The 26,281-nt window shown below is 42.1% G+C and overlaps 5 protein-coding genes, 1 long non-coding RNA gene and 3 other non-coding genes across 15 annotated transcripts in view; 2 read left to right on the forward strand and 7 right to left on the reverse strand.

The window, feature by feature from the left end:
* Window positions 1-43: 43 nt before the first annotated feature.
* wdr12 (WD repeat domain 12) lies at window positions 44-3,935 on the reverse strand. The gene is made up of 13 exons (XM_069520680.1): window positions 3,738-3,935; window positions 3,404-3,498; window positions 3,011-3,105; window positions 2,806-2,912; window positions 2,559-2,674; window positions 2,317-2,471; window positions 2,182-2,227; window positions 2,010-2,095; window positions 1,766-1,906; window positions 1,533-1,638; window positions 1,298-1,430; window positions 953-1,025; window positions 44-862 (listed from the first exon to the last, which is right to left on the reverse strand). The coding sequence occupies exons 1-13, from the start codon at window positions 3,776-3,778 to the stop codon at window positions 785-787; spliced, it is 1,272 nt and encodes a 423-aa protein (XP_069376781.1). The 5' UTR covers window positions 3,779-3,935; the 3' UTR covers window positions 44-784.
* Window positions 3,936-4,685: 750 nt separating this feature from the next.
* On the reverse strand, window positions 4,686-9,448 carry nop58 (NOP58 ribonucleoprotein homolog (yeast)). Its single transcript, XM_020104501.2, has 15 exons — window positions 9,268-9,448; window positions 8,697-8,773; window positions 8,524-8,576; window positions 8,101-8,225; window positions 7,880-8,016; window positions 7,629-7,693; window positions 7,185-7,319; window positions 6,798-6,943; window positions 6,440-6,566; window positions 6,081-6,244; window positions 5,862-5,996; window positions 5,699-5,760; window positions 5,466-5,611; window positions 5,261-5,379; window positions 4,686-5,151 (listed from the first exon to the last, which is right to left on the reverse strand). The coding sequence occupies exons 1-15, from the start codon at window positions 9,310-9,312 to the stop codon at window positions 5,086-5,088; spliced, it is 1,602 nt and encodes a 533-aa protein (XP_019960060.1). The 5' UTR covers window positions 9,313-9,448; the 3' UTR covers window positions 4,686-5,085.
* Window positions 6,324-6,406, reverse strand: LOC138407137 (small nucleolar RNA SNORD11B). The gene has a single exon (XR_011240571.1). It is a non-coding gene; the product is annotated as a small nucleolar RNA SNORD11B (small nucleolar RNA).
* LOC138407136 (small nucleolar RNA SNORD11B) lies at window positions 6,674-6,758 on the reverse strand. Its single transcript, XR_011240570.1, has one exon. It is a non-coding gene; the product is annotated as a small nucleolar RNA SNORD11B (small nucleolar RNA).
* Window positions 8,391-8,477, reverse strand: LOC138407134 (small nucleolar RNA SNORD70). Its single transcript, XR_011240568.1, has one exon. It is a non-coding gene; the product is annotated as a small nucleolar RNA SNORD70 (small nucleolar RNA).
* Window positions 9,449-10,016: 568 nt separating the features above from the next.
* Window positions 10,017-13,715, forward strand: LOC109640463 (FMR1-interacting protein NUFIP1-like). 2 transcript variants are annotated; one of them, XM_069520676.1, is made up of 10 exons: window positions 10,017-10,340; window positions 10,627-10,712; window positions 10,812-10,913; window positions 11,206-11,268; window positions 11,357-11,433; window positions 11,519-11,611; window positions 11,688-11,875; window positions 12,292-12,432; window positions 12,578-12,867; window positions 12,995-13,715. In XM_069520676.1, the coding sequence occupies exons 1-10, from the start codon at window positions 10,136-10,138 to the stop codon at window positions 13,493-13,495; spliced, it is 1,746 nt and encodes a 581-aa protein (XP_069376777.1). In that variant the 5' UTR covers window positions 10,017-10,135; the 3' UTR covers window positions 13,496-13,715. The 2 variants fall into 2 exon arrangements, with proteins under 2 accessions (XP_069376777.1, XP_019960034.2); XM_020104475.2 differs by having other exon boundaries at window positions 10,024-10,340; window positions 10,809-10,913.
* Window positions 13,716-14,415: 700 nt separating this feature from the next.
* Window positions 14,416-15,943, reverse strand: LOC109640473 (uncharacterized). Its single transcript, XR_002203506.2, has 3 exons — window positions 15,640-15,943; window positions 14,886-14,970; window positions 14,416-14,758 (listed from the first exon to the last, which is right to left on the reverse strand). It is a non-coding gene; the product is annotated as an uncharacterized lncRNA (long non-coding RNA).
* A 226-nt stretch (window positions 15,944-16,169) lies between these two features.
* LOC109640472 (grancalcin-like) lies at window positions 16,170-25,902 on the forward strand. 3 transcript variants are annotated; one of them, XM_069520682.1, is made up of 9 exons: window positions 16,170-16,331; window positions 17,680-17,907; window positions 18,245-18,314; window positions 19,051-19,094; window positions 19,363-19,510; window positions 19,951-20,064; window positions 20,309-20,367; window positions 20,605-20,659; window positions 24,986-25,902. In XM_069520682.1, the coding sequence occupies exons 1-8, from the start codon at window positions 16,308-16,310 to the stop codon at window positions 20,629-20,631; spliced, it is 714 nt and encodes a 237-aa protein (XP_069376783.1). In that variant the 5' UTR covers window positions 16,170-16,307; the 3' UTR covers window positions 20,632-20,659; window positions 24,986-25,902. The 3 variants fall into 3 exon arrangements, with proteins under 3 accessions (XP_069376783.1, XP_019960059.2, XP_019960058.2); XM_020104500.2 differs by lacking the exon at window positions 24,986-25,902 and adding an exon at window positions 21,431-21,809; XM_020104499.2 differs by lacking the exon at window positions 24,986-25,902 and having other exon boundaries at window positions 20,605-21,809.
* Window positions 21,806-26,281, reverse strand: part of kcnh7 (potassium channel, voltage gated eag related subfamily H, member 7) — a 50,648-nt gene continuing 46,172 nt past the window's right edge. For all 4 annotated transcript variants that reach the window (XM_069520665.1, XM_069520663.1, XM_020104497.2 and 1 more), the window contains 2 exons: window positions 24,995-25,184; window positions 21,806-24,677 (listed from right to left, as the gene is read on the reverse strand). In XM_069520665.1, coding sequence (XP_069376766.1) covers window positions 24,387-24,677; window positions 24,995-25,184 — 481 coding nt within the window. In that variant the 3' untranslated portion in view covers window positions 21,806-24,386. The remainder of the gene's footprint in view (window positions 24,678-24,994; window positions 25,185-26,281) is intronic.

Raw genomic sequence — 26,281 nt, forward strand, 5'->3', positions numbered from 1 at the left:
CTGGCATAACGCCATCTTTGTTTTAAAAATGCACAATGCAAACTTTTACCAAACTCATGATTTAATTTAAATTATTCTACCTCGAGCAAAACAAATGATTACACTCACTGGACACTTTATTAAGAAAACAATGATAATGACTGGAGCGTCCCTTTGCCTCCGAAACAGCCTCATGATGTTGAAAACGTTCCTTTGACACAAACGCATCACTCTGCACTCGTGCTGGGAAGTGAAAACCTTTTGCTTTGTGGCATGGAGCATGAATGATGCTGGATATCATGAAATCAGCACCATGTTTGTCTGCTTTGTCCATTCTGTTTAATGTGAACATTAGCTGAAGCTCCTCATGTGGATCTGCTGAATTTTCCACATTGCACTGCTGTCACATGCCGATGATACTCACATGAATGAGCAGATGTACAGGAGTTCCTAATAAAGTGCATATAACACCTTCAATGGCAACTTTCAGTTTTTGCATTGTCAAATTACTTTGCACTTGCTTATGATACTGAGAGGCACCATCAAAATATCACCAAGAATTAGTTTGACATTAGGTGACAACATTTGAGGAGGAGACATGAATTTATACTTTTCTTGAGTTACAGGGAAACAAAGAAACCCTACAACAAAATATGTGTAAAAACTGAATGGGGTAAAAACAACCAAGACAGTGAACAACAAAGCCAACAATGTTTGTACAATACAAAGTTCTGCCACGCTGGTTGTGAATGTGTGCATGTCTGTCCATTCTGTACATCAGTGGTGATGGCTCTGCAGTCCTCGTCTACGCCCCCGCATCTGTCTGACAGGCTGCGTATTTGTAGGTGTACAGCTTGTTATCTGCTCCTCCACTCAACATCAGCTAAAAAACAGAAAAGAGAAATCATCAGTTTTATGTGAAGTGTGAAACGAGGCACTGGAATCTCTGAAGAGAACTACTGGTGTGTCTTACCCCACTTTCTGTCCAGTCCACACAAAACACTTTGTCCTCATGGGCTGCCAGATCGTACAGAGGCGCCTTACAGCTGGAAGACAACACGGCAACAATGGGGTGTTAAATATTTTCACTGCATTCCTCTGACCAAGAAGATTATTGCACAAGAGAGAGCCAGATTTTATTCTGACAAAGACAGGAAGCTTGTTCCAGACACTGGCAGACAGCTCTTTATGTGCGGAGTGAACAGGATGTCCTGCTCCACATCTCTGAATAAGCAACCTTTCATTCAGTAACTGTGCTGATAATGATTCAAGCTTATGCTCATTGAAAATGGTCTTGATGTGTATGAGCAACACAAACCTTCTGGTGTCCCACAGTTTGACAAGGTTGTCGAGGGAGCCTGAGACCAGCTGGTGCTCATGTGTGGGCGCCCACTTCACAGCGGTGACCCAGCCAGTATGGGAGGTGAGAGACAGCAGCACCAATGATCCGTCTGGACAAGAAAGGAGACATTTTTAGCAAAGCTGCTTAAACATGTTTTGTTTTATATCTTTATATTTTTATAATTTCTGTGGCGTTGTGAGCACAGTGGCACCTTTAGTGCGGGGGTCCCACAGTCTGATGTGTCTGTCAGCGCTCCCCGAGGCCAGTCGTCGACAAAGGGGGGAGTAGGAAATGCAGTTAAACACTTTACTGCCCGTCTGTGGGAAGGACAGAAATGTCAGTTTGTCAAATGGAACAGACGAGAGCCTGGCATCATTTCTGCATCATCATCATCATCATCATCATCATCATCATCATCATCGTCTCTTTTGCAGCGCGTCTCACCAATGTTGTCTTCAGTCCCCCAGTCTCCACATCCCACACACGGACGGTGTGATCCCAGGATGCACTGCAAACCTCCTCACTGTCAGACCAGAGGACGGAGGACACTGCCTCATTGTGGCCAGACAGCGTCATCAGGGGAGTCTGTGTCAGAGTGACATCAGAAAAACCTCTTACTGACGTCCCTTCACATGTAGCATCCCACATATTCAATTTAACACTTGTCAAAGTCTCACTCTGCACTCACCCTGGTCAGGCCGAGCTGTTGAGTCTTCTGCTTCTTCCTCGGTCTGTCAGCGGGTTCTTCGACATCGTCTGCCTCATCTGTGGGCACTGACAGCAGAAGACAAAGTGGTCACTTGACATTTACTCTTGGCTCAGTGATGCTGAAGACTCCTTCGATCACTCTTGGAACCTACCTGCTGACCAGATTTTCAACATTTTGTCCCAGGAGCCGCTGCAGAACTGAAGGGAAGCAGCACAGACATTAGATACATGAATTATTGCCCGTTTTGACTTGGATTCTTTTTTTTTTCCATTCCTCCCAGCTTTACCTTTGAGGCAGTGGGGTCTGTGGCGACAGTGTCAACGCTCCCCGTGTGTCCCCGACAGCAGTGTCTGGCTTTCACCTTGTTCTTCTCCGAGTTCCACTCCCACATCAGGATGGTTTGGTCCATAGAGGCCGTCAGAAGCAGAGAGGTCAAACCATCTGCCAGGAGAACACCCACGGAGAACTTTTAGGAAAGGTTACGATACCTCACAGCAGAGTGAAGGTCTAGAATTTCATCCTGCTCACCTCTTTTAACCCAGGCTACATCTTTGACTACATCTGTGTGTCCTGCCACCGTTGTCATCGCCTTGCCTTCCACAGACCAGATCCTGGCTGTCTTGTCGTATGACCCTGTTAGGATCCTGCATAAACACGAGTGGTCACAACGAAGATAATGGGACTGTTACACATTCCAAATTCACAATCAAACATTTCCAACACATACAGCAAACAACACTTTGTGCTGTTTTGAAAGTGATATCTCTCATCTCACCATTCAGTATCTGCATGGAGGGAGCTAATCCAGTCATCGTGCATTATACACTCCTCAGGTTCTGGGGCTGTGATCCGCTCCACATACTCGATCTCCACCACTTCTTCCTGAAACACAGACACACAATAATCGTTATGCTGCAATTTGTACATTTATGTTAAACACAGCACATCTGTTCAGGTTTGGGCGCTGAGGCTGGTCTTACTGTTGATATGCCTTCTGTGTCCATGTGAAAGGACAGCGACGTCCGCAGGAACTGACCCCTGACCAGGAAGTCGAAATCCACTTTGTTGTGGGATGCTGTGGAAATAAAAACACATTTGCATTCAACCTGTTACAAAATAAATGTGTGTATGGTTGTCTCTGTAGGTCAGGCCTGTTCTACACTGTCAAACTGTCCAGGGTGTACCCCACCTCTCACACAATGTGTGGGATTGGCTCTCGCTCACCCGTGAGCCTCAAAGGATAAGTGGTATAGATAAGGTGTTAGTCACACCTCATGTTGAATAACAGATTTGATGTGATCAGAAAAAGATCTAAATGCAGATTAAATATATCTTTGTAGAATTGTCTTTCAAGGTGTGAATAAAGTTCTTACCATTTTTAGCCAACAGCAGCTTGTTGATAACGTTGCTGAGGTCTTCCACCTCAGAGGCAGCAGGGATGGAGAAGGGAACATCATCCACAGCAAACCTGAACACAAGAGACCAGAGGTTGTGTCAATCAAACACAACCCTGACATCTGCATCTAGTGGATTCATCTGTCAATCAGCACGGGATGCTATGCTAGTGTTGAAGAGTTTAGCTAGGTGAATAAACAAGCTAAAAACATTAGCGGCTGGATGTGGACAGTGATCAGAAGCTAAGTTACAGCTAGTTAGCCAGCATGCTAACCCCTTCTAGTTCTTTGGTTTCAGGGGCTCGGCGCTCACCTCTTGTCCTTTGTGAAGAACCTCGCCTGTAACTGCGACATTTTTCCTCCTTGTGTGTTTCTCTGATGAACCAGGGCCTCGTGTGTTTCTCAATCTGAATCAGCTCCTTGGAAACTCTTCTGCCTGTCGAGCAGCTCAGCCATGTGCGAGGGAGCCAGGCGCTGCGGCAGAGCACAGATAGAGTCACTCGACCGGATCGGCGCTCCTCCAGTAATGCCTGCCGATCATAACTTCACATTTAAAAAAAACAAAACAGTATTTACATCGGAGACCTGTTGACAGTTTCTTTGTTTTCACTTGTGCAAGTAACATTTAAAACACTAAACAATGATATCAATATTCAGATGTGAATCAGATCGATCTTATTATTTTCACCCAGTCAATCATAGTGCATGTTCCATAGATTGCTCTATTGTACCAGCACAAGTACAGACTAAAGAGTAAGATCTATTCAGTGTATTGTATTTATTTATCACTTACTTATTAAGGTATGATTATTGCATTTTCTACTAATGTTGGACATAGCATAGGAAAAGTATCTGCAATTCTTACCTCCATTCATTAGCTGCCACTTTAATTTAGGCTTGCCTTTAAGATTCTTTCAATAACTTTTTAAGACCACCTCCACGATGTAATCAAAGATCTTCCAAACACTTGTTTATGGTTCCCAAATCAGGGTTGGTAACTAAAGGATGACCGGGAACTTATCACTGAACATGTTTTTCAATCATCGCTTAAAATATCTTTTAGTGGCTGATTTACTGTTTTTAATGGTTGTATTTAATACCTTTTCTAATTTTTCTGCCCATGTATTTTATAAAGTATTTTGTAACCTTGATAAGATAGATGGTATATAAATAGTTGTATTACTGGTGGAAAGTACACATGCTAAGCAATATATAACATTGTATTGTAAACAACAACTGTGTATTCAACCAAACCACAAAATGACAGCAAAGTATTTTTATTTCCTCAGGGCAGATGTCCACAGTCTTGGACAATAAAAAGATTTGTCACCAGGAAACTGAGAAATGTCTCCAGCTCATAGCTTTTCATTGAATTTGAAAAATCATGTCTGATACAGATGTGTTCACAAATAAAAAACCAACATAAAAACAGAATAGTAGGTTACAACCCTTTTCATCTTTAAAAAAAAAATAGATTTACATTTTTCTCACTTTATGACTGGACATAATGGGAGTTACTCCACACTTCACTCAGTTATAAAAGGTTGATCTAATTATCTTTGTGAAGAAACAAATCAGTTCAAAATGATATTAATGAACACTAAAACTAAAATGGCATAAAAACTAACAGAATATATATATACACACAATCTTAATTGTTCTCAGTCATCTTCTTCCTCCTCCTCCTTAACCTTCTTTTTCTTCTTCTTTTTCTTTTTTTCTGTCGACTGGAAATGGAGAAAAGTTGGATGGTTAAAAAAAACAAACATTACATTACAATAAAAACAGTGCAACACTTCCCCAATCTTTAACAAACCATCTCAAAAATATTTTCACCTCTGCTTCTGCTACCTCCTCCTCCTCTGGTTCCTCTGCTCCAGTGTCTGCTTTCTTGTCCTTCTTTTTCTTCTTTTTCTTGGGAGTCTCCTCCGCTGCTGCTGACGTTTCTGCTTCTTCTAAAAAACATAACATTTGAGTCAAAACACATTTTAGAATCGTGAAGCCCGTGCTGATATTGAGACAAAGGGTTAGCTTCACCCACCTTCTGCTACTGGCTCCTTTTTGGCCTTTTTGGATTTGACCAGAGGCGTTTTAGGTTCTTCAGCCTCCTCTACCTCTTCAAACTTCCTCTTCTTTGAGGTGGAAGGTATGGTTGAATCGCCAGATGGATCATAAATTCTAACTTCACTGTGAAGAGAAAAAAGTGTGTTTTAAGCAATTTCACATGTGGAACAGAATAAAACCGCAGGAGAAGAGCCCTTTGTGACTATTCACCTCTTGTGCTGGTATTTGTCTGCCTTCGCCATTGCTTTGCCCGTTCCACTGATTCTTCGGATCTGAAAAGAAATTGTGGAGGAGACAAGATCTTAAAATCAGATCCAACGACAGGTGCAACTCAATGTTGATCTTGTGTTTTGGGTTAAAATAAGATACTTACTCCCTTCTCCTCCAGCTGCCTCAGTCTGGCCTCCAGCTTAGCACGGTTCTCTACTCCCATTTCTGCATTTGTGTCCTCTCCCAGGGCATCATAGCGAATTGCCAGTGCTGCTTTAGCCGCCAGCATTCTGGAGATCTGGTCAGGAAACAAGAGTTTATTTCCTCAGCCCCGGACAAGGGTCACAAGTCCTTATTAAGTCTAACTTTTTCTTTAACTCACCTTGCCCTTGTTCTTGGCAGTTGTCTGGCCCACTAGAGAGGCATGGTAAATGAGACCGTACTTGGGTGTGTCTTTACGGGTCTTCAGGGCTCTAAACAGAGCCTTCTCTGCTCCGAGGATCTGCACCGTGGAGGCCGGATGCTTTGCCAAGTTCAGTAGAGAACCTTAGTAAAAAAAACCAGCAACAAGACAGACGTGTAAAACGCTGATGTTCTCACTAGTACCTGCACACAGAGCCTTTAAGGCAAGCTCAGATGAGGTAGTGACTTAAAACCATCAGTTGTTTTCAGGAAAGTGACTTTATGTCATCATCATCACTGCTTGCTTGCTTCTCACGCAGGTGATTCTCAGTGACTTACCAGCATGTGAGATGAGACGGGCACCAACCAGCTCACCCACCATTACAGTCAAGTTGGGGGCGATCGCCATCATTCGGTTCTTGAGGTAGTCGTACAGCTGAGTGCGATAATCTGAAATCTCAATCACCTGAGGGGAGATAAATGAGGGAAGATCCATATTACAACTACCACCAGATAAACAATCAGATCAGGAGACAGGCCTATCCAGTAGTAAAGAGAGAGAGTCGTGGCACGTGACAGTTCAGATGAGGTAGTGACTGAAAACCCACATGGGATTGTTTCAGGAGAAAGACAACTGTCGTCATCATCACAACTGTCACTTCAGCTTAACACGTAATTATAAAATACGGACGCGCACCTGATCACAAAGGTGCCTTATGTTGCCAATGTCCTGTTCTGACACTTCGGTTCCCATGGAGATCTCAGCAGCCAGTTTGACCTCGGCCTCGATTTCCTCAGGGAGAAGGTCTGACAGGTCAGAGCCGGCCACGTTGGTACGATCACCTGCAGACACACCAGAACATTTTTAACTGCTTATCAATAATATCGGCAATGTTTAGTTTGTGTTAATGAGTTGCATGCTGGGAAGTGTAGGATCTAGCATTTTTTAAGCTTGAACCATACCAGGGATTAAAACTTGTATTTAACTGTCTCATGCATCCCTCTTAAATTTATGGAAGTGTGAAACTAAATGAACTTAGAACCGCCTTGAATAGTAATGATGTTAGTTATAGCAACCAATTACCAATTTTACGGACTGCTTTGCAGTAAGCCAAGTTGTCTGTGATGACCTTCCCCAGCTCAGGGAAGTGCCAGCCGTACCACTCTCTGCAACGCATGATGTAGTTGTTGAGCTCCTTATCCAGGTCATCCAGAAGAGCTGAAGACACACAAAGAAAGTCAGACTTCATTAAAACAGGTAAAACTATTATTCAATTCATCATGCTTTTTTAATCAAAAACACCAATATACACATATACGTTTTTTTAATAGTTTGTGGTAACTATAATACACACGCAGTCTAAGTATGTGGAAATCATGACTGACATTAGTCACCATTTCTTTATATATTAGAGAGCAAACAGTTAAATAACTGTATAAATCAATGTGAAAATAGTCATTAGTAGCTGACATAACCAAATCTGTATTGTTTGTGTTCTCACATCGAATATAAATAAATATAACTTACAAATGGCCTGTACAATCATAGTATCCACTTTGTCCGGACTGAACTTCAGCTTGTAGCGTGACAAACTAAAAACAGAAAACATTGATGAGTTACTTAACAAACTGACAATTAACAGATTAAAAAATTACGGGGAAGCCAGTTGCCTCAGTGGTAGTGACGAATGCTGATAAGAATCTACAGGGTTATTTCAGACAGCAAGTGTAATCACAGGCAGCAGTTGTGTTAACATAACATTGTATCGAGGTACCAACCTGTGAGCCAACCCCAGAGACATGGCACTGATCTCTCTGGGAGGAAGTCCAGTGACGAGAGCCTCGATCTGGCTCCTGATGCATCTCATGAGTTCAGCCACAGCAGGGCTGTGGACACAGCTCAGGTCCAGCTTGTCCTGTAAACCAGAGCCTGTTAGACTCAAGTAAGCCTGAAAACAACGCTTCATTTCTGAATGAAATTCTAATGTGGGGTAACTTACTTTTATAACTCCGCCTAGCTTTGCATCGCTGATTGCCAGCTGTTCGTGCGCCTCTTTGGCCACCACCTTCTTCAGCACCTTCTTCAAACTCTTGCCAATTTTTCCCTCAACAAGGGCAGTGACAGCTGAGAGGGAGGGTTTAAGAACACTGCATCAGACTGTGACACCTCCATGAACCATCTAAATGAACAAAACTAAAACTAGGGCTGGGCCACAAAATAATATCAATAATTACAGTATACTTGTCATTAATGACAAAAATCTGAATTGTAATAATTTAGCTATTTTTGGACAATGTGGTCTCAGTGGTAGTGACGAATACTGTGACATTCCTCATGTTTTCATCAGACACAGAAATAAATCACAGACCACAGATCTAATGTGAAGGTTTATGTACTGCACAGAGACGTCGTGTGACCTTACCTGCCAAGGCCTCTGTTGTGTCCTGAAACTTCTCGAAGTGCTTCAGCTTCACACTGGCAGGGGCGAAAACAATGAGAGAGAGGTCATACTTCATCCACTGTGAGTGATACACATATAAACCATTGATCAATGACAACTCGATTGATGCTTCTGTATTTTAAGCTGCTACTCACATTTTATTTGCCTTTTCAGGAGTTTCAAACTCCTTGTACAGGCTGTCGATCTGCTGCAGCTTGGATTCATCGAGGACCTTGAAAATAACACACTTCAAATTAGCTGTCATTGATTTATAGTGTGATCTGTGCACAAGTCAACATGAGTAAGTTCATGTTTTAAAACTTAGGACTAATGTCAATCTCACTGTAATTCTTTATGTTGTGATCTTTGTAATCGTTGTGAACTTTACCAACAACAATTCTACTAAGTGTGTGAATATTGTTCTGGGAGCAGTCGAGTCGCTGAAGCTGCCCTCAGTGTGCACACGTGGTTGCAAGGCCCACACGAAAGCTAACTTAATGCTAACCTGTGGGTTAGCACAGACGCTTCAGCAAGCAAAACAACTTCAATCAGCACATTCACACAGTGAACACATTAAGACTATTTCATTCAGTTTGCTCATGAGCAATAATAATAATTCGAGCAAGTGAGTGTGCATGAGGTAACTAGCGGCGGGGCTAAGTCAAGCTAGCTCAAGTAGCTACTGCGTAAAAGAAGCGCTTTGACTGAGGAAATATAAAAACAAACCTTGAATATCGCGTAACCAGCGGCTGTTTCAAATAACACGAGCATGTTGGCAGCGGCTCGGTTATTTCTCGGAAAGCTTTAAGCGTTTTCTCTGCGCAGGAACCGTCCACGTTCCCCACGTTCTCCACGCTGCTGCTCCCACTCCGTCTGAAACACACGCGGCGAGACACGGCACCAGGAAACTGCTGGGTTGCCAGGTCCACTAACACCACATCCCCCGGTATCAGACGCGATCGTGTGATCATTGATATGTGTGCTAAATAAAGACGCTCCACACACTTGATTGAGTTTCAGCAATAGAAATAAGTGTGTTTGTGATGTTTCTGTTTTGACAATTATTGCAAATAACAAATATATGTTTATTTACTTTAAATAAAGCACACACATATTTTAAAGCAATACAGGGTGGTTGTTTTTTTTAGATCAAAAAGCTCCCATTTGGTTTGTGACATTTTAAACTTACATAAATAGTTGAGTGGTTTTTGTTGAACTTTTTAAAAATCAAAAACCAATTGCTGACAGAAAATAATTTCAACTCGGGTTTGTCTCTTAACCTGGCAACCCATAAATGTCAATCTCGCGAGAAGTTGTCACTCTCGCTCTCTCACACACACACACACACTCACCGGCTTTTAAAAGTTCGCATTTAGAGGAAATACAGTCGAGACAAAGTTGAAGTTGAGAATTTTAAGTGAAATTTACACAATAAAATCTCGAGAACCATCTTTAATAATTCCTTTTACTTTGGTTTTCGTTCCCTCTTGTATCGCTTTCCTGTTCTCGCGGAAGTGACGTAGGTCAAAACAAGCACATGTGTGACCTGCGTGGAGAGAAAGTGAGAAACCTTCAGAAGCTTCACTGACGAGGGATGAATGAACCCGGACATTATCCTCCTCCGGACTTCGGCAGTCCTCCGCCGAACTCCTTCCAGCAGCAGCCCCGCTCCAGCAGCTTCCAGCCCGGCATGTGGAGCTGGAGCGAGACGCCCACGGAGAGCTGCTCCTGGGGACAGCAGGCGGGGTGGCATCCCGGGGCATCGGGCAGTGCACACGGTCGACCTAATCGTCCTTACGGTGCGTACCACATACATAAGTTAATGTTGTTGGTCCTTTCATTTCCATCCAGGGAAGGTCCAGTTCTCTTCTGTAAGATGATCGAGTGTAACAGGATTGCACATATATGAAACAAGATGATGTTTGATAAGCCTAAGCTGAAAGCAGTTTCTCCAGAAGACATTACACATGACACACTTTTTAACAGTCTGAGCACAGCAGCACTGCCAATGACAAGTAAACTGACGGTGATGTGTAAAGCCAGGGGATGTGTGTGTTATGCTGCAATGTCTCTCTCTGTCTCCAGGTCAAAGTTTTGGCCGTGAATGGCATCAAGGTGGACATCACGGTGGGAGACAGAGTCACGGACCTGCCAGCAGTCAGGGGTCAAAGGTCAGCTCATGAAATTCTGGCCATGCCTTTGATAGGATGTTGTTGCACAGCAACTGTTGACCTCTAGTGGTGAACTGTTCTGTCTTTAACCCACAGCAGAGAAATAAGAGAGAACCAGAGTATTCCCATTTCTGTGACACCTGTGACCGCGGCTTCAAAAACCAGGACAAGTATGATGAACACATGTCGCAACATGTCAAGGTACTGTGACTTCATGCTTTATTTCATTATGCTTACAATAATGATGTACACATTTTCCAATATTATGTTCCTGCTATACTGGAGTGCTGCAGTTTCAGCAATTCAAGACATCATAACATCAAACTCATAAAACTGTGTTCACATTCAGTACTCACATGGAAATGCATTCCTTGGTTCTCCAAATTGGTAACACTACCATCTGATAGCGTCTCACAAAAACCCAGGGTCCTAGAAATGTCTTGTAAATGCAGCTGAGGTATCCCCTGCTGATATTTTCTTATGGCCCATTTAGTGTTCGGTGCCGGACTGCAGCTTTACAGCTCATGAGAAAATTGTCAGCATCCACTGGAAAAATGTAAGTGAAACAACATTGTGTTGATGCTGCATCTCAATCTAAAACTGTTGTCTATTGCTAATATCCATGTTTCATATTGTGACTACAGAGCCATGCACCAGGAACAAAGAGAATTAAGCTGGACACAGCAGAGGAGATTACAAAATGGAGAGAGGAGAGACGCAAGTAAGAATGATTGACTTCATATATGAGTATCCAGGATACTTGTGATATAAATACATTTGAACATCATCTACATTAATATTTCCAGAAACTATCCAACCCTCCATAATATTGAAAAGAAGAAAAAGGTGATGGTGGCACGGGAGGAGACAGGAGGTGTTCTAGAGACAGCTCAGTTTGGGTAAGTGCCTAAATTTAATATGGATGTTTATCTCAACTTATATTATTTAATCAAGACATTAATATTTTATCCCCAGACGAATGAGAGGCAGAGGACGAGGACGGGGTCGAGGTCGTGGTCGTGGCTGGGGTAACAGAGTGTTCCAGGAACAACAACCACAAGGCCCTCACCCACCACACAGCGGAGCTACAGAGAGACCTCCACTGCTTTCAAAGCCTCACAGGGACGGGGATCCTCTGGGGGCACTGGCCAGCAGTGACCATGGTGAGAAACTCGTGGTGGAGACATGGGAGACTAGATCCTGTCGGAGAGGCTGGCTTTTCATTAGTCTGTTTTATTTTGGGTACAGTCTTCATCATGAATTTAATTGAAGCTGCTGTAGGTTTGATATTGAAAAGCAGAATTTAGTCCCAACAGTATTTAGACAGTTACACAATTTTTATTCTCCCGACTCAGACTGAGCTTCAACGTGTTCAACTTGAAATAAAAGCAGGTTTAACGTAGCTCCCTCAGACTGGGATCTGGTGACTGAGTTTATCAAGTGGGTATTCCTTTATAAAATCACTGGCCCTTTGCTTTTTAAATATAATAGTTTGGCATCTAACTTTGAAACTGTCCCAAATTAAACAAAAGAGCAGGCCTTAAAACTGTCTAATTCTTTTTTTTTCATGTTCCTCCAGATTCTGACAGAGAGGATCCAGCAGCTGAATCCAGGACTGGCAGCCTTGTTGTGGCTCCTAAACGGATGAGCTCAGCTCTGGGCTCCTTGGTGGCAAACTATGGCTCCTCGAGTGACAGTGAAAGTGATGGAGAACCAGAGGGTGAGTGTTCATCTTGTCCACAGCAGTGACGTGTGTTAGTGATTTGACAGATTACGTATATAATACACAGTGAGAAATACCATGCTACACTAAAAACTCTTCAACTCTCCATCACTTACTTCTGTTTCTTTCCCTTGTTTTTCAGTCGCCTCTATTCAGAAAGCCAAAGACCTTCTGCAAGAAAACCAGCTTCTTCTAAACACATTCACACCAGGACACCAGTCCCAGGACAGAGGGCCCAAAACAAGCATGGAGATTTCATCACAGGGAGCACTAACAAACTCAGCCCTCCTGCCTGACTCTGCTCCGTACACTCCTAACAGCCAGAGAGGAAGGGGAGGAAGAGGGGGCAGAGGAGGAAGGGGTGGTAGAGGAGGAAGGGGTGGTAGACACCATGATGCGCTGCAGAAGCATCGTTCTACTCTGCTTGAGATGGTAAGGATGCAATCTGAGATCATACAAGTATATTTCCCCCAATTTAACATTGACAAAATAAAATGTATTCTTGAATATGGCTCCTCTGAGCCTCCATAAGCTTCTCTGTTTATCACACTCTGTTTAGTTACTCGCCCCAGATATCCGCCATGAGAGGAATGTCCTCCTGCAGTGTGTGCGCTACGTTGTCCGCAACCACTTCTTCGGCCTTGAGAGCAGAACTCAGCTCGGGGAAGGGATCCAAGCCACAGCAGCTGGAGAGCGTGAAGGGAGGCACTACAAGGCATCAGATGAAGTCTGGGCCGTGTCCCAGTCTCCCTCTCTGACCGGTGGGGAGAGAATCTCTGACCTTGGCCATCAGGAGGGTTTAGAAACAAATAAATCTGGCGATCCGTATTTGACGCAGAATGGTCAGGACCAGGGTTTACTCACTGACCGGGTTTTCTCAGAACAATCAGATGATCCTCGTGTGGACTCGGCCGCAAATGGTGAGCAGGTCGGAGGAGGTTTAATCCTTAATGACATCAGCAACGGCCACAGCCTCCGTTTGAAAACCACAGATAAAATCACATCTGCTGCGAATGTGTATGATGATGAAATATGGGAGAGCCCTGCTGCTGCTTTGTGAAATACTTTCAAATTACTGTAGATTTTTGTTTAAAAAAAATGAATAATTTGTGTCATTCAAAGTTTATGTTCATATACAAGATGTTGGTATGACTTATATTTTGCAACATACTGTGTACTTAACCTTTTTCTTGTTTAATAAATCACTCTGATTTTGTTTTTGAGCTTTAATCCTGAAATGTATCATTTTATATACATTGGAATAAATCCTTATAACTCTATTTACATGTATTTTCTTTATTATAAGAAAATGAATTATTACCATGTATTATTGATTATCCATGTAGGGGATGATGGTTTTCCACAGCTGAAGCCCTGAAGAAGAAGAGGGGATAAGCTGAAAAATGGCTTGTTTGCAGACAAAACACTTGCACCATGAATAATAATTATTAATAGTGATGAACTGTGTTGTCTGGATGCTGGTCACAACATCAGATCCTTCTTAAATAAAGTAGAAACCATGATGTAGTGTGCAGCGGTGTCACGTGCTCCGTCCACCTGGACTGCGCAGGGTTGTAAAACAAGCAGAGCAGCCGTTGCCTGGAAACCACCTGTGCAGCAACAAGAAAGCTGAGCATCGGTATGTGGAGGAAAACGACTCCATGTTCACTTCACCGGCAGGAAACATTAGTTTACTGACATTTCACGTGTCCAGGTGGATCGTAGGTGTTGACTCGTATCATGGCCGCAGGCAGTTTTTGAGTTGAGCCGCCATTTGTCGACTTCAGGGACGTGAGCGTCGGGCGGGTTTACAAGACCACACTGACGGCCACGAACAAACGAATTCAACTTGCTCACAAAAATAATAACACAAATAAAACACAAACTAAACATATATAAATGGCAGTGTAATCCTAAACATAACAGTTATCAATTGCTCAGTTTGGAATGAAATTGAAATAAAACACAATGTCAAATGTGTTCTGGCTTTTATATTTTTTATTCTTTGTGCAGGGTTGACATTTAAAATAAATATAAACATATAAACAACTGTCATTCATTTTTTTTGCACTGCCCATCTATTCTGTTCAGCATCAAAAAATGTGGAAACTTGGAACTGGCTCCAGGTCGTCTCGTTGACCATGCCCTGTGCATTGTACAAAGAGAAAACTCTAGAGGGGCAGTAGATATATTTCCCCTGTACTCCAGGGAAGCAGGTGTGGACATGAGGGCTGTTAGGGCCTGAAAAAAATATTTAAATGCACAGAAAGTGCATATAAGTAAAATATACCGGCCCAAAGCGCAGACAGGCGAGTGAATCCCCCTGGTAAACAGCAAAGCATCGTACTTTTAGAAAACGTTTTCATAAACTCTACCACAAGGGGGCAGGGCAGAAAGGTACACATTAAAATCAAAGATCAATGGAGTATCACACATTTCCACTGGATTACCTTCAGGTCAGAGACCTCGAGCCGTTGATCCACCACTTCAGCCCTGATAGTAAGAGATACAGCAGAGCGATCCTGGAGTTTTATCCTGGGACACAGAGGGTGCACAACTGTCGCTCAGGTATATACTCTATTTTGTACAAACACACGTGTGTGTGTGTGTATATGTATATATATATATATATATATATATATATATATATATATATATAGACAGCAAATATTATGAAGTATTCTTATTTGTTTATTAAAAAAATCTTCAATGGTGACATGGTCTTTTTGTGTCTTTTCAGTTTATGTACTTTACAGTTTACAGTGTTTTGTTGAACTAGTGTCACTTACAGAGCCTTCTCATCAATTTGCATTGGTCTGTCTGTGCGTAGTTCAACTTTCACACGTTGATATTTGCACATCCTCTATTTTCCTTAGCAAAAAAATGGATGGATGGAAAGATGGAACGATACATAGATAAATAGACAGATATACAGCTATGGATATATATATATATAGATAGAGATAAAGAGATAAAGAGATAGATAGATAGATATACAGCTATGGATATAAAGATAGATAGAGATAAAGAGATAAATAGATAGATACTAAACGACGAAGGTTGCTAGCTTACCGTGAACCACGCTTTTGGCTAACTAGCAATGAAGCTAATTTAAAATGTATCTAACGTTGCGTCGTTTTACAAAAGAGTTGAATTCGTTAATTTAGTAAAGTTGTTAAAAGCCCGTCAGGTGCAGACACTTACCCTCGTGGCTCCGTCAGTGTGGTCCTGTTAACCCGACGCTCACGTCCCTGAAGTCGACAAATGGCGGCTCAACTCGAAAACTGTCCATGACACGAGTCGACACCTAACGACCCACACTGACCCCTGGACTGTCGAGCAGGCGGAGAATCGTGCGCCTGGAACATTCTCTGTGTTTCAGGGAGTCAACACCAGAACGTGTCCACTGAAGCAGGGGACAGACCATAGACTGTGGGACAGACAGACGTCCTCACCTGTTGGACTCAGCGGGAGGACACATGTCGTCACCTCCGCATTGTGCTGCTTCACACCACAAAGACTCTAGAGCACCATCTGGTGGTGAAAATTAAGAAACGCAGGACTGACATATTTCTCAAATTTTAAATGTTACTGAATCTAAAGCTTCATGAAACAAAACTACACATGAGATGGACACGAGAACAAAAAGAGAAATATAATAAAAATGTCTGTAGCGGTTTAGATATATAATTGGTAAAAAGTAAATTACGGTGATTGCAAAAGACTCTAAAGACCTCGAAACTCGGAAATGACGTTTCTGGACAGACAACCAGGAAGAGGACAGACGTGCTAACACGGCGATCATCGGTTTGCGTCAGTGACTCTTCAGACTCTCTGAACTTTTCCTCCTCTTGATCGCTGCTCTTCGTCTCATGGCTTATCCAGGATACGGCGGGGTGAGTTTATTGTGTGTCAGCCGCCATTTGTCCGGAGTAAAACGAGCTACAGCAGCTAGCGGAGAAGCTAGCTCCCATGTGTTCCGGTCAGATTCCGATAATTCTGATGCAGCTTCCACTTCTTTTCTTGTGACAAGGAAATGATCCGCTTTTACTGATGTCTGAGTCTGTTTCTGTTTTCACGTACTTCTCTCAACAATCCCACCAAGATCTAAACACAAGCTCGTGTCACACAGAAACATTCATCTGAGTTTTTAGAGAAGATAACTTGTCTTCCGGTATCAACATTCAGGAGTTCACCTTCAGCCTGTTGGTAGAAAAGAGCTCACATCAACTTTATTTATTCAATTCACAGGTAATTCAATGTGATTTCCAAAACATAGGATGTGAAAAATGAGTTCATAATATCTGAACACCAACGCAATCAATGATAGAAATGATGGAAATAAGATAAAGTTGAGGTAGTTTGTGATTAGTATAGTATAAGTACTTTGGTTTAATGTGCAAAATAATGTCATTGTGTAGTTCAGGTTACTGCACTGACCCTGGAAATACACTGCCACTGTTCATTCAACACACTCTCACATCCCATCACTCACCAGCAGTCACTGTCCTCATCTGTGAGACAACATGGACAAACATTAGTTTCTTCTTTCAAAGACTGATCTTTGCTCCTGATTTCAGGTTTAAAACTCTTGAAACTTGACTAACAGCAAAACATTTTACAAATGTGACGTAGATCCCTTGTGTGTTATGTCTCCTGTGTACTACTTACACATTACGTAAGCATTACACTGCTTCATATTTAACCTTTGTTATATTGCTCATTATGAGACTGTCAGGATAATTATTGATATAGTTTTATTGTCTTTACCTATGTGACTCATGAGCCAGAATCAATTGAACAGAAAATAAGGTTCAGACTTTGTCTAAAGAAGCTAAAGGTCATTGTGTGATTTTTCCAGCAGTGACTCAAAGTATGTGTCCCTCCCCCATAATGAGACAGTCGGAGGTTTCATGTGGGCAGGACGGCACCTTGTCATGATTATTCATGATGTATTCTACTTGTTAGTACATTAGTAAACACGCAAGATGAGAACATATAGATGATGTTTCCCAACGATATAACACAACTTCGAAATACACTAAGATGAAAAACTAAGCAGGATGGATAAAAACCTGAGAGAACACTTGGGTCTTCAGTTTCATTTTAAATACAAACACGGAGGGGAACTTCATTTCCCTGTTACGGCACATAATCCTGGTTTCTTTATAAAGGCAACACTTGATACACGTTCTCTTAGCAGCTCCATAAATACCAACCTGTCTCTCCTGTTTTCTGCCATAGTATGGGGGTCAGATGCCGGGCATGCCTGCGCAGGGGATGCCGCCGCAGGGAATGCCGGGAGGGCATATGGGAGGTCCCATGCCTGGGCAAATGGGTGGGCCCATGGGAGGCGCACCACCCCAAGGAGGATACTCCCCCTATGGAGGAGGCTATCAAGGCCAATATGGTGCCCCACAACTGGCTGCCAATGATCCAATGTGGGGCTACTTCACAGCCATAGCAGGCCAGGTAAGTGTGTGTCTGTGATCTGCAACATAATTTCCTTGACGTGTTGCAGCACCTTTTCCACGACAGACCTGCCTTCACTTCCACATTTCAAGTTCTGACAAGAACAAGAAGCTGTTTCAGGCTTCATAAAACACTACATGAACTTAACTGTTGGAGAGATGTTGGGCCTTTTTACCAACTCGGTTGTATTCTGCTTCAATCCTTCAGTTTTAACTGTTGACATGTTAGCATGATTTCTGTCTTTATCTCACTTCCCACTTCAGCCGCAGTCCCGTCTTTGATTGTTACACTGATGGTTGCACATGACATGACTGAATATCATTTCTGCTCGGTACAGGACGGTGAGGTTGATGCAGAGGAACTCCAGAGGTGTCTGACTCAGTCTGGTTTCACTGGCAGCTACACACGTAGGTTCACTACTCTCCCTTTGACACAAGCTGTGACACACAAACAGGGGAACACACGACTGAGGAACTGAGAGAACCCATGTGTTGTGTATTAACAGCGTCATGACTTCATTCAGGAATCTATTTTTGTGTTAAGCAATGCTCCAATACTCTGGTTTCAATTCATTCTTAATTTTTGTTACAATAAGATTTGTTGATTATTGTTGTAAACATACTGATGAACTTATCTGATGAACAATCAAAGCCATAATTTGCTGAACAGATTTCCTTTGCAGTGAAATTGATGCATATGACATTAAACAGTTTCAGAATATTTAACATAAAATAATCAATATTGATGCAGCAGAACCAGAGACATTTGTTTTATTCTACACTTTCTTACGTTACTCTCAGTACAACACGAGCAAACGAGGATTACTGGATCGTTTCACTTTGCCGTTGAGCTGATTAACTCGCTTTTAAATGTTCAATTCTGCAACAAGCACATAACCTGCAGCAGCCAATTAACCATGAGCAGGTTTCACTGATTCTGAGAGTTATTCACAAATATTAGCTTTGTAAATTGACCTTACTAGTAGGTTGCAGCCAGTTGCAGAAGAATTACAGACTCTATGACTGTAGAGAGAAGCAGTTAAATGTTTTGAATTCCACTGTACCATAAACATTTCGAGCTGTGATATTAATGTATCTTACGATCCTTCTAAACTAATTCTTAAGATGTTTTTATTGTTTGCAGCTTTCAGCCTGGATACTTGCAGGATCATGATCGCGATGCTCGATGTATCCTTTGTTTATCGTGACGTTAACATTCTGTGTCAGTCTCTAAATGACACTGTGACTGTAACTGAAGCTGAGATTGACGGTTAGTGGACACACTGTACCCGACACTACCTTCTACTTTAACCTTATCATTCATACTCGGTATTGAAATATGTGAACGGCAGGTGTGGCTCTGCCTCGGATCAGGTTTAACCAGCTGCTCTCTTTAGCATTTGTACACCCTGCAGTCAGTATCCAGCTATGATAACCTTAACTCGACTGTCACCAGAGGGACTACACGGGCAAGATGGGTTTCAACGAGTTCAAGGATCTGTTCGTGGCTCTGAACGGCTGGAAGCAGAACTTCATGATGGTCGACCAGGACAGGAGTGGAAATATCGATCCTAACGAGATGTCTCGGGCCGTCAATGCTATGGGTGAGAGTCTGTAACAGTTTAACATGATGGATAATTAGTGGCTCCCCCTGATTGCACAGACGATGGAAAGCAGAATCGTTAATGACATTTAATTACGCCTAATAGAAGTCAGTGAGACTTTATTCTGTGCTGACTGGTGTGATCCATCTCATTATGCTTGTGATCACAGCGGAACAATTAGCTACAAACCGTTGACACTGTCACTTCCTCATCATTTACAGCTCAGCAGACGACAACATTAAACTCTCACACATGCTGCTTCTTCTAACAGGATGTGAAATCCATATCAGATCCATATTAGAATAGAATTATGTTGGAGATGTGGTTCAGACCAAACAGAAAAGTCTGACGGTCTGGACCAATTTAGGTAGATGTGAAAGAACCCTTAAACAGGAAACGATCTACATATATGATAATGAGATAATTCCCAACTCTTTCAGGCTACCACATCAGTCCTCAATCTCTCACTGTTATCGTCAAGCGCTACAGCAAAGGTGGCAGAATCTTCTTCGATGACTACGTGGCCTGCTGTGTGAAACTGCGTGCTCTCTCAGGTACCACACACAAGAACCAGGATCTGTGTTGCGTAGAAATGACCTGATGTGCTCAGTGAACAGCCTCTCGTGCAGATGTACGATTTCACATTTAGCTTTTCACTCCACCTGTTTTTTCCCTCATGCGCTGTGACAATCTGCTCAGCTCAGTGCACAGATCTGTGTCACAAGCTGTTGTGAAATCAGGTTTGCTGAAATCATTGTGAGCCCTCAGTGTTGTGACCGTTTACTCTTCCTGTTGCAGACCACTTCAGGCGGAGAGATACCATGCAGCAGGGAACTGTCGCCTTCCAGTATGATGATGTGAGTCCTAGTTTCTTTCTAGATCTCTCCCTCCTTCATATGTTTTACAGCTTGAGGCGACTTCTTCAACATTTATTAGCCTCAAAGTGTCTTAAGGGACTGTATGAAAGTTACAGGGATATATTGCAGATGTTTGGATTGTTAGCCGGCACGTGATTCACAAACTCCCTCGGTTGTTTGACATCCCTTCTCTTTGTCTCCTCTCTCCCCTCTCTCTGCCCCCGCCCCTGTCAACAGTTCATCCAGTGCACAATGGCTGTCTAAGTGCTGCTGTCCGTCCCGGGACCACGAGGTAAGGGCGTCTCACGGACCGATCTGCGGCTGATTCTGGAGCAGTGCCTCACAGGAATGCAAAGGGAGGCCAGTAAATTAGACTGAGAGGCCATGAGCTGCAACATGAAAGTACACATTGCTTGTAATGCTTAACATAATGCTTTAGTCTTGTATGTCACACGGGGGAGAGTTGAGGGTGTATGAGATGTACACACAGCCACACACATATATATATACAGAGTATGTATCCACATTAGAGGGAATATAATAGATTTCTTTAATAAAGTTCTGTGTCTTGATACTAAAAGGATGATGTGGGACACCTATTGTGCCATTATACTCTCTGAATGTATGGTTAAATATATTAAAACTACATAGCAAAGGCAGCATCATGGTTAATGAGTAGGTGTTAGCAGCATTAACAGATGAACAGGAGGTAGACATTCAGACAGATATGAACTCTTAGTTCGTTTGTCCTGTGCAGTATCTGTGATGAAGGCATTTTATAAGAAAGAAATATGGTGCACTTCTGTTTTCTAACACTTGTATTGAGCCCAACATTAACTATTAGTAGATGCATATTGACCTTGCTGTTTAACTTGATAATAAGCCAAAGTGACTGTGAGCTGATCCACACTGATATTAACATGTTGTCATTTATGGTGTTTTTACAATCTTTGTTCAAGAGCCGTCTTTCAGTTTAAGAGCTGCACACTATTGATTTCATGTGCAGACTTTGTAATGTTTTCAAACCCTGCACTTGCGCTCAGATATTTTGTTGCTTTGGCAGATTTCCTGCTCTCCAGCTCTACGTCTTCTCCACATGCTGAAACGTCTGCCATTGAATTTTCAACAAGTCTCTCAAAATTCCCCAACCAATAGAACGGTGTCGAGTTAACAAATTAAATTCAAAAAAATCCAAGAGCAGAGGAAAAAGATCCCAAGAGCAAAGGAGAAACCCGAATGCAGATGCTGAAAGACCAAGCTCTTAAACAAAGATGGAAAGAAAGAACCTGTTGACATATAGCTACACTGCTGTATGTTCATATACTTACTTTTTGTTCCCATGTTTCATAACCACAGCCTGTTTTTTTAAGTCAAATCTCCTCACACACCGTGTTGTAGGAAATATCATATTTTGTTACTCATAATAAAACCTTTTGAATCAGTATGCATTCTGTTTATTAATGTATACAACTGCGTATTTATCCCCTCAGTATATTTACACAATATAATTAATTTCCATAATATAGTTCAGAACAAAAACATTCAAATTAGCTGTTAAGTGTTGCATTGTATAAAATACAGTGGCAAACATTTAAAAAATGCATAAAAACAATTGTGAACAGCACTAGATTTAAAAAGTGACCTTCATACCCAGTAGAGCATTTACAATTTTTTTCTAATCTCTGTGCAAACGTTTGCAAATCCCATGAAAGTTCAGAAGAAGAGTCTTCAGGTCCCGGACATGTTGACTTAGGCTTTAGCAACTTTTGTTCTGCATGTGTGGTCCAGAAAAAGCAAAAGAGAGGACCCCGCGTTCTGCTGGAGACTTTGTATTGTCCTGTGAAAGTAAAGCTTTCTCTCAGCTCTCTCCACAAGCGTCTCATAACATTTCATTGTTTCTCACCCATCTGACAGACCCTTCCTTTGCTCCTACATGTTTCAAAATGCTGAATAAACTCAGAGGGAGAAGTCAATGCAGAAATGATACGAAAATCAATGTGCCACATCAGTCGTCAAGACAAACTACTCAGAACAGCGTGCACTTGATGTGACGCCTAGCTTTATGTGCTGCCCGTTGCTTAAGTCTGGCTTGCTACATCGAGAGGCTGTGCATTGCATTCATCGTCTTACCATCGGCACTTGAACTTACATCAGGGTTTTTTTAAAGAGCAAATCAGTCACATAGAAAAATAATGGCAAATTAAAGACTTTGTTTTTAGAAAAATAGGTCTTAAACTATCTGGAAATCTGTGTGTGCGCAGTTATGGGCTGCACCCGACACATGAACACACAGCTGCTTGAGACCCTTTGAAAACGTAGTTAAGTGCAGTCTCCATGCAATACATGAGCGCTTGTTGGAAGTTGTTTAAAAAAACTAAAATGACTAAATCGTTTAACTCATGCAGTTCATGGTTAGATACATTTACATCTGTGAAGGTGGAGGAGCATGTTTCTACTGTGTTGGGTTGATGTCATTAAAGGCTAATAAAGCTAAGGCTATTGAAGGCTGAACTTGTGTGTTCATTCAGATGATGCTCTGTGCTGATGATGCTTTTTTTAGGAAATTGTACATTTTAAAGATAATGGAAGACCTAAAGCATGCAACCCAAAAAAATTCCTTCCAGCAGTTAAAATATTTTACATACATATGACGTTCAGGTCGAGGTAGGTTGGAGATGAAAATTATTTGTTCAACTTAATTTTGTTTTCTTTTATATATAAAGTGCTGTTTATTAGAAATATTGGTGGCAGAGAAACTTGTAAAATGTCATAGGAGTGTGGTTGATGAGTGTGTTGCTATGATTATTACTCTACAGGTGCTTGTATTTTATCTGTAAGTGGTTTTTTTATGTTGAAGTGCATTTTATTTTAACGTTTTATTCATTTTAACATGAGGTGATAAAGGAAACAAAATAACCAAATTCTAAGTTCAGATCAGTTCCTAAAATTCAGAAGATGAAGGAAAAAATTGTTCTCCTCATTTCGATCTCCAAACTGCCTTGACATTGGTGCCCATAACAAGATTTACTGCAACATGCTTACATTGATATGACACAGACAGCTCTGTGGTACCTCCACTGTGTCTTGAACATTTACAGTGAACCTCCACTCGTCAAATTCACACACACACACGTAGTTGGATATTTGATATAAATTAAATCTGACACAAAGAGCTGCTGTTTTTCTTGGATCAGGTCTTAGAAAAACGAGTTTGAAAGTGTATTTAACTCGAGAAACACACCCGAGTTCAGTGTGTTTTCCTGCACTGGTTTTTCATTATTGCTCTCAAAGGGGAGACAAAAGTCTTGTTGTGCTGTGCCCTGTCCACGCAGCCTCTATGCACATTTATATTATTATTACATTGTGTTCGTGAGTTGTCAGCTGAAAGCAAAGGAGTGGTTTTCATGTGTTGTGGCAATGTGGTGTACGGTAGGCACGCTAGATATGCACACGGATCTCTTTGTGAGTTTGTAACAGCATCAATCGCTTGGAGCTGCTGAGAAAATAAGATGAACCTTGGAGCTGGAGTATAGAATCGCCTCAGGCGGAGTTTCAAGTAGATTTTGTCCCCCGTGAAGAGGGAAGAGTCGTAGAAAATGAGACTTGAGAGCTACAGTGGTGTGAGAGCATGCCAGGGACACACCTGATCGCCCGGTGGGTCGCAGCGTGTGAGGAACATGCAACAGAAAAGAAAAGAAAACATGAGGAACTGAAACATGCATATAAAAAGCACATTAGGTGCCTTGTGTTGCTGGCAGTGTTCTATTTGAAGTATGTACACAGCAGATGATGATTTTACATAATGTTAATAATATATTGTATAAATACCTCTGTATAAATGGACTTTATACATCTAAATCAGAGAATAGGAAGGAGCGTTAGGCCTGGGAGTGTTTCCGAAAAGGAATGGAAGAAAGTCTACAGTTTGTTTTCCTTTGCATATTCAGTCTCTTTCTTAGACCCTGAGTCGAGCTTGAGAGAAGACCTTCCGTCACTGTCGAGAGGTCGGGGGCCGAGGCCTACTTTCCTGGAAGCCCCGGGTCAGAAACTGGCCTGTGGAGTCCCAACATTCCTGAGCTGCTGGGGACATTGGGTAGAGAGGCTTGTCGGCCTGTCAGGAACCGCGGTGGCGCTTGATGGTTTTGGTGGTGTTGCTCTAAAGAGCACACGTCATTTTTCGTGTATTTCTGCTCCGAGTCTGTGTCGCTGTCGAGCAGCCCACCAAAGTTCCCATCTGGAAGAGTCTCTGTGTGCAGGAGGACCGGGGGGGTTTCTTTGGATTTGTTCTGGGTTACCTCTGGGCCGGGGCTCTGTGGGAGACAGTGGGCAAAGACACTTCAGAAGTGTACGTCAAAGGAAACAGACACACAGCTACTAAGCAACAGTGTGTTTAGCAGAGTGCCATTTGTGTGAGATGTCTTTCTGATTACAGACGTGCAGCATGAAGAATTAAGTCTGAACACTGTCTCTGTATCTACATTGACAATATTTACAGTATTCCTTCACACAACAGAATTAAAATGAGCTAAACATATTTGATACTAAATAATACAAAAAGACAGATGTTGTGTGTCGTGTTGTATAAAGTTTTCTGCATCCCTCTCGTCTGGTACCATAGGTCTGGTACCTGTGGCGGAGGCGGAGCAGGGCCGAGGCTCAGGTCTGTCTGGATGGCACACAACGGCTGGACCCTGACAGCTGGTCTCTGGTACTCAGGGCTGGAGGTGACGGTGCTGTAGGCTGGCGGCCCAGCCGTGGTTTGCCTCTGGAGGAGCTGCAGGATGGCCTGGATGTCTGCAGTCATCTGGGACTCCAGTCTGATGGAAACAACAAAACCCCAACCAGAGTTATTGCTTCGCAGCTGTAGGCCTTCCCCAACCACTGTAATTTTAGTCGACATATACATTTCTTTCAGAATCATGAGGCCGCGGTGAGCTTTGACCACTGGATTCTAATCAGTTGATCTTGAACATAATGTCTCTGTCCACTGGCTTTCACCAACGTGGAGGAATGAAAAGTGAACAAAAAATGTATTTTGATGAAAGTTTCTTTCATTTTACATTGATGATGAATTCAAATGGAAGTCTTTTTTCCTAATAGGTGGTTGATTTTTTAAATCTTAGATTTACTTAACACTGTCCAACCCCACTATCACTCGAAAAAGGTTACCATTTAAGAATGTCTATTTTTTACAGCGTAGAGCTGAAAGGTCATAGCTGGTCATCCCTCCCAGTGATGACAAGCTGCCTGTCTCTGACCAATGTTTCACTTCCACAGAACGATGGGCCTGATGGGGGGACGAAGAGTCTGCTGCCTCATCTCAGGGGAATTTTTCACTGAGGTTGTTTTTGAAAGTGGCTGTTTGACTCTGAGGCTCAAATAATTTAACTTTGTGTGATGTTTTTAGGCCTTTGACATTTTTAAAGTTTTTATGACATTATACTATGACATTTTGGACACCATAGTATACTGTGATATTTGTTTGATATTTTAGATGAATAATGGAAACATTAAGAATAAAAAACTAGCCTCTATGACAGAAGATGGTTCTTCATTATTTGTAGACTTTTAATATGATATTAAAACGCCCAAGTTCAGTAAATGTACTTATTGGTATCATGTCTGAAGATCAAGTACAATGTCTATGTGTAAAATACAATTTAGTGTAATATATATAATGGGTTTGCATCATCCTACTTAAGACTTTATGTTTAAAGGCCGAGGACTGTACTAAAAAGTCTAGTGTGGTTTTAATTTTATTTATAAAAACATCTTCAAACTGACAAATCACTCATTCAACCCTGTTCTTGTGTGTCTGCAGCTTTTTCATTGTTAACATTTAAGGAACACTCGTCTCATTTGTTTGCTACTGTCATAAGCCAGAGATGGAGGTAGAGGGAGCCAGAGCCGCTGG

Source organism: Paralichthys olivaceus, chromosome 24 (assembly GCF_024713975.1).
Source record: "Paralichthys olivaceus isolate ysfri-2021 chromosome 24, ASM2471397v2, whole genome shotgun sequence".
NCBI lineage: Eukaryota > Metazoa > Chordata > Actinopteri > Pleuronectiformes > Paralichthyidae > Paralichthys > Paralichthys olivaceus.

What these genes read in the sequence shown, in the direction of transcription:
- wdr12 (XM_069520680.1), bottom strand. Translation starts at nt 3,778, where the DNA reads ATGTCGCAGTTACAGGCGAGGTTCTTCACAAAGGACAAGAG. An exon ending in GTTGAAAATCTGGTCAGCAG is followed by an intron (nt 2,096 to 2,181) that starts GTAGGTTCCAAG and finishes TTCTGCTGTCAG; the next exon opens with TGCCCACAGATGAGGCAGAC. An exon ending in AAACTGTGGGACACCAGAAG is followed by an intron (nt 1,026 to 1,297) that starts GTTTGTGTTGCT and finishes GTTGTCTTCCAG; the next exon opens with CTGTAAGGCGCCTCTGTACG.
- nop58 (XM_020104501.2), bottom strand. Translation starts at nt 9,312, where the DNA reads ATGCTCGTGTTATTTGAAACAGCCGCTGGTTACGCGATATTCAAG. An exon ending in CAAAGCAGTCCGTAAAATTG is followed by an intron (nt 6,944 to 7,184) that starts GTAATTGGTTGC and finishes GTGTGTCTGCAG; the next exon opens with GTGATCGTACCAACGTGGCC. An exon ending in GACAAATACCAGCACAAGAG is followed by an intron (nt 5,612 to 5,698) that starts GTGAATAGTCAC and finishes TTCTCTTCACAG; the next exon opens with TGAAGTTAGAATTTATGATC.
- LOC109640463 (XM_020104475.2), top strand. Translation starts at nt 10,136, where the DNA reads ATGAATGAACCCGGACATTATCCTCCTCCGGACTTCGGCAGTCCTCCG. An exon ending in CCAGCAGTCAGGGGTCAAAG is followed by an intron (nt 10,713 to 10,808) that starts GTCAGCTCATGA and finishes TTTAACCCACAG; the next exon opens with CAGAGAAATAAGAGAGAACC. An exon ending in TGGAGAGAGGAGAGACGCAA is followed by an intron (nt 11,434 to 11,518) that starts GTAAGAATGATT and finishes TAATATTTCCAG; the next exon opens with AAACTATCCAACCCTCCATA.
- LOC109640472 (XM_069520682.1), top strand. Translation starts at nt 16,308, where the DNA reads ATGGCTTATCCAGGATACGGCGGG. An exon ending in TCACAGCCATAGCAGGCCAG is followed by an intron (nt 17,908 to 18,244) that starts GTAAGTGTGTGT and finishes TGCTCGGTACAG; the next exon opens with GACGGTGAGGTTGATGCAGA. An exon ending in TCGCCTTCCAGTATGATGAT is followed by an intron (nt 20,368 to 20,604) that starts GTGAGTCCTAGT and finishes CCCTGTCAACAG; the next exon opens with TTCATCCAGTGCACAATGGC.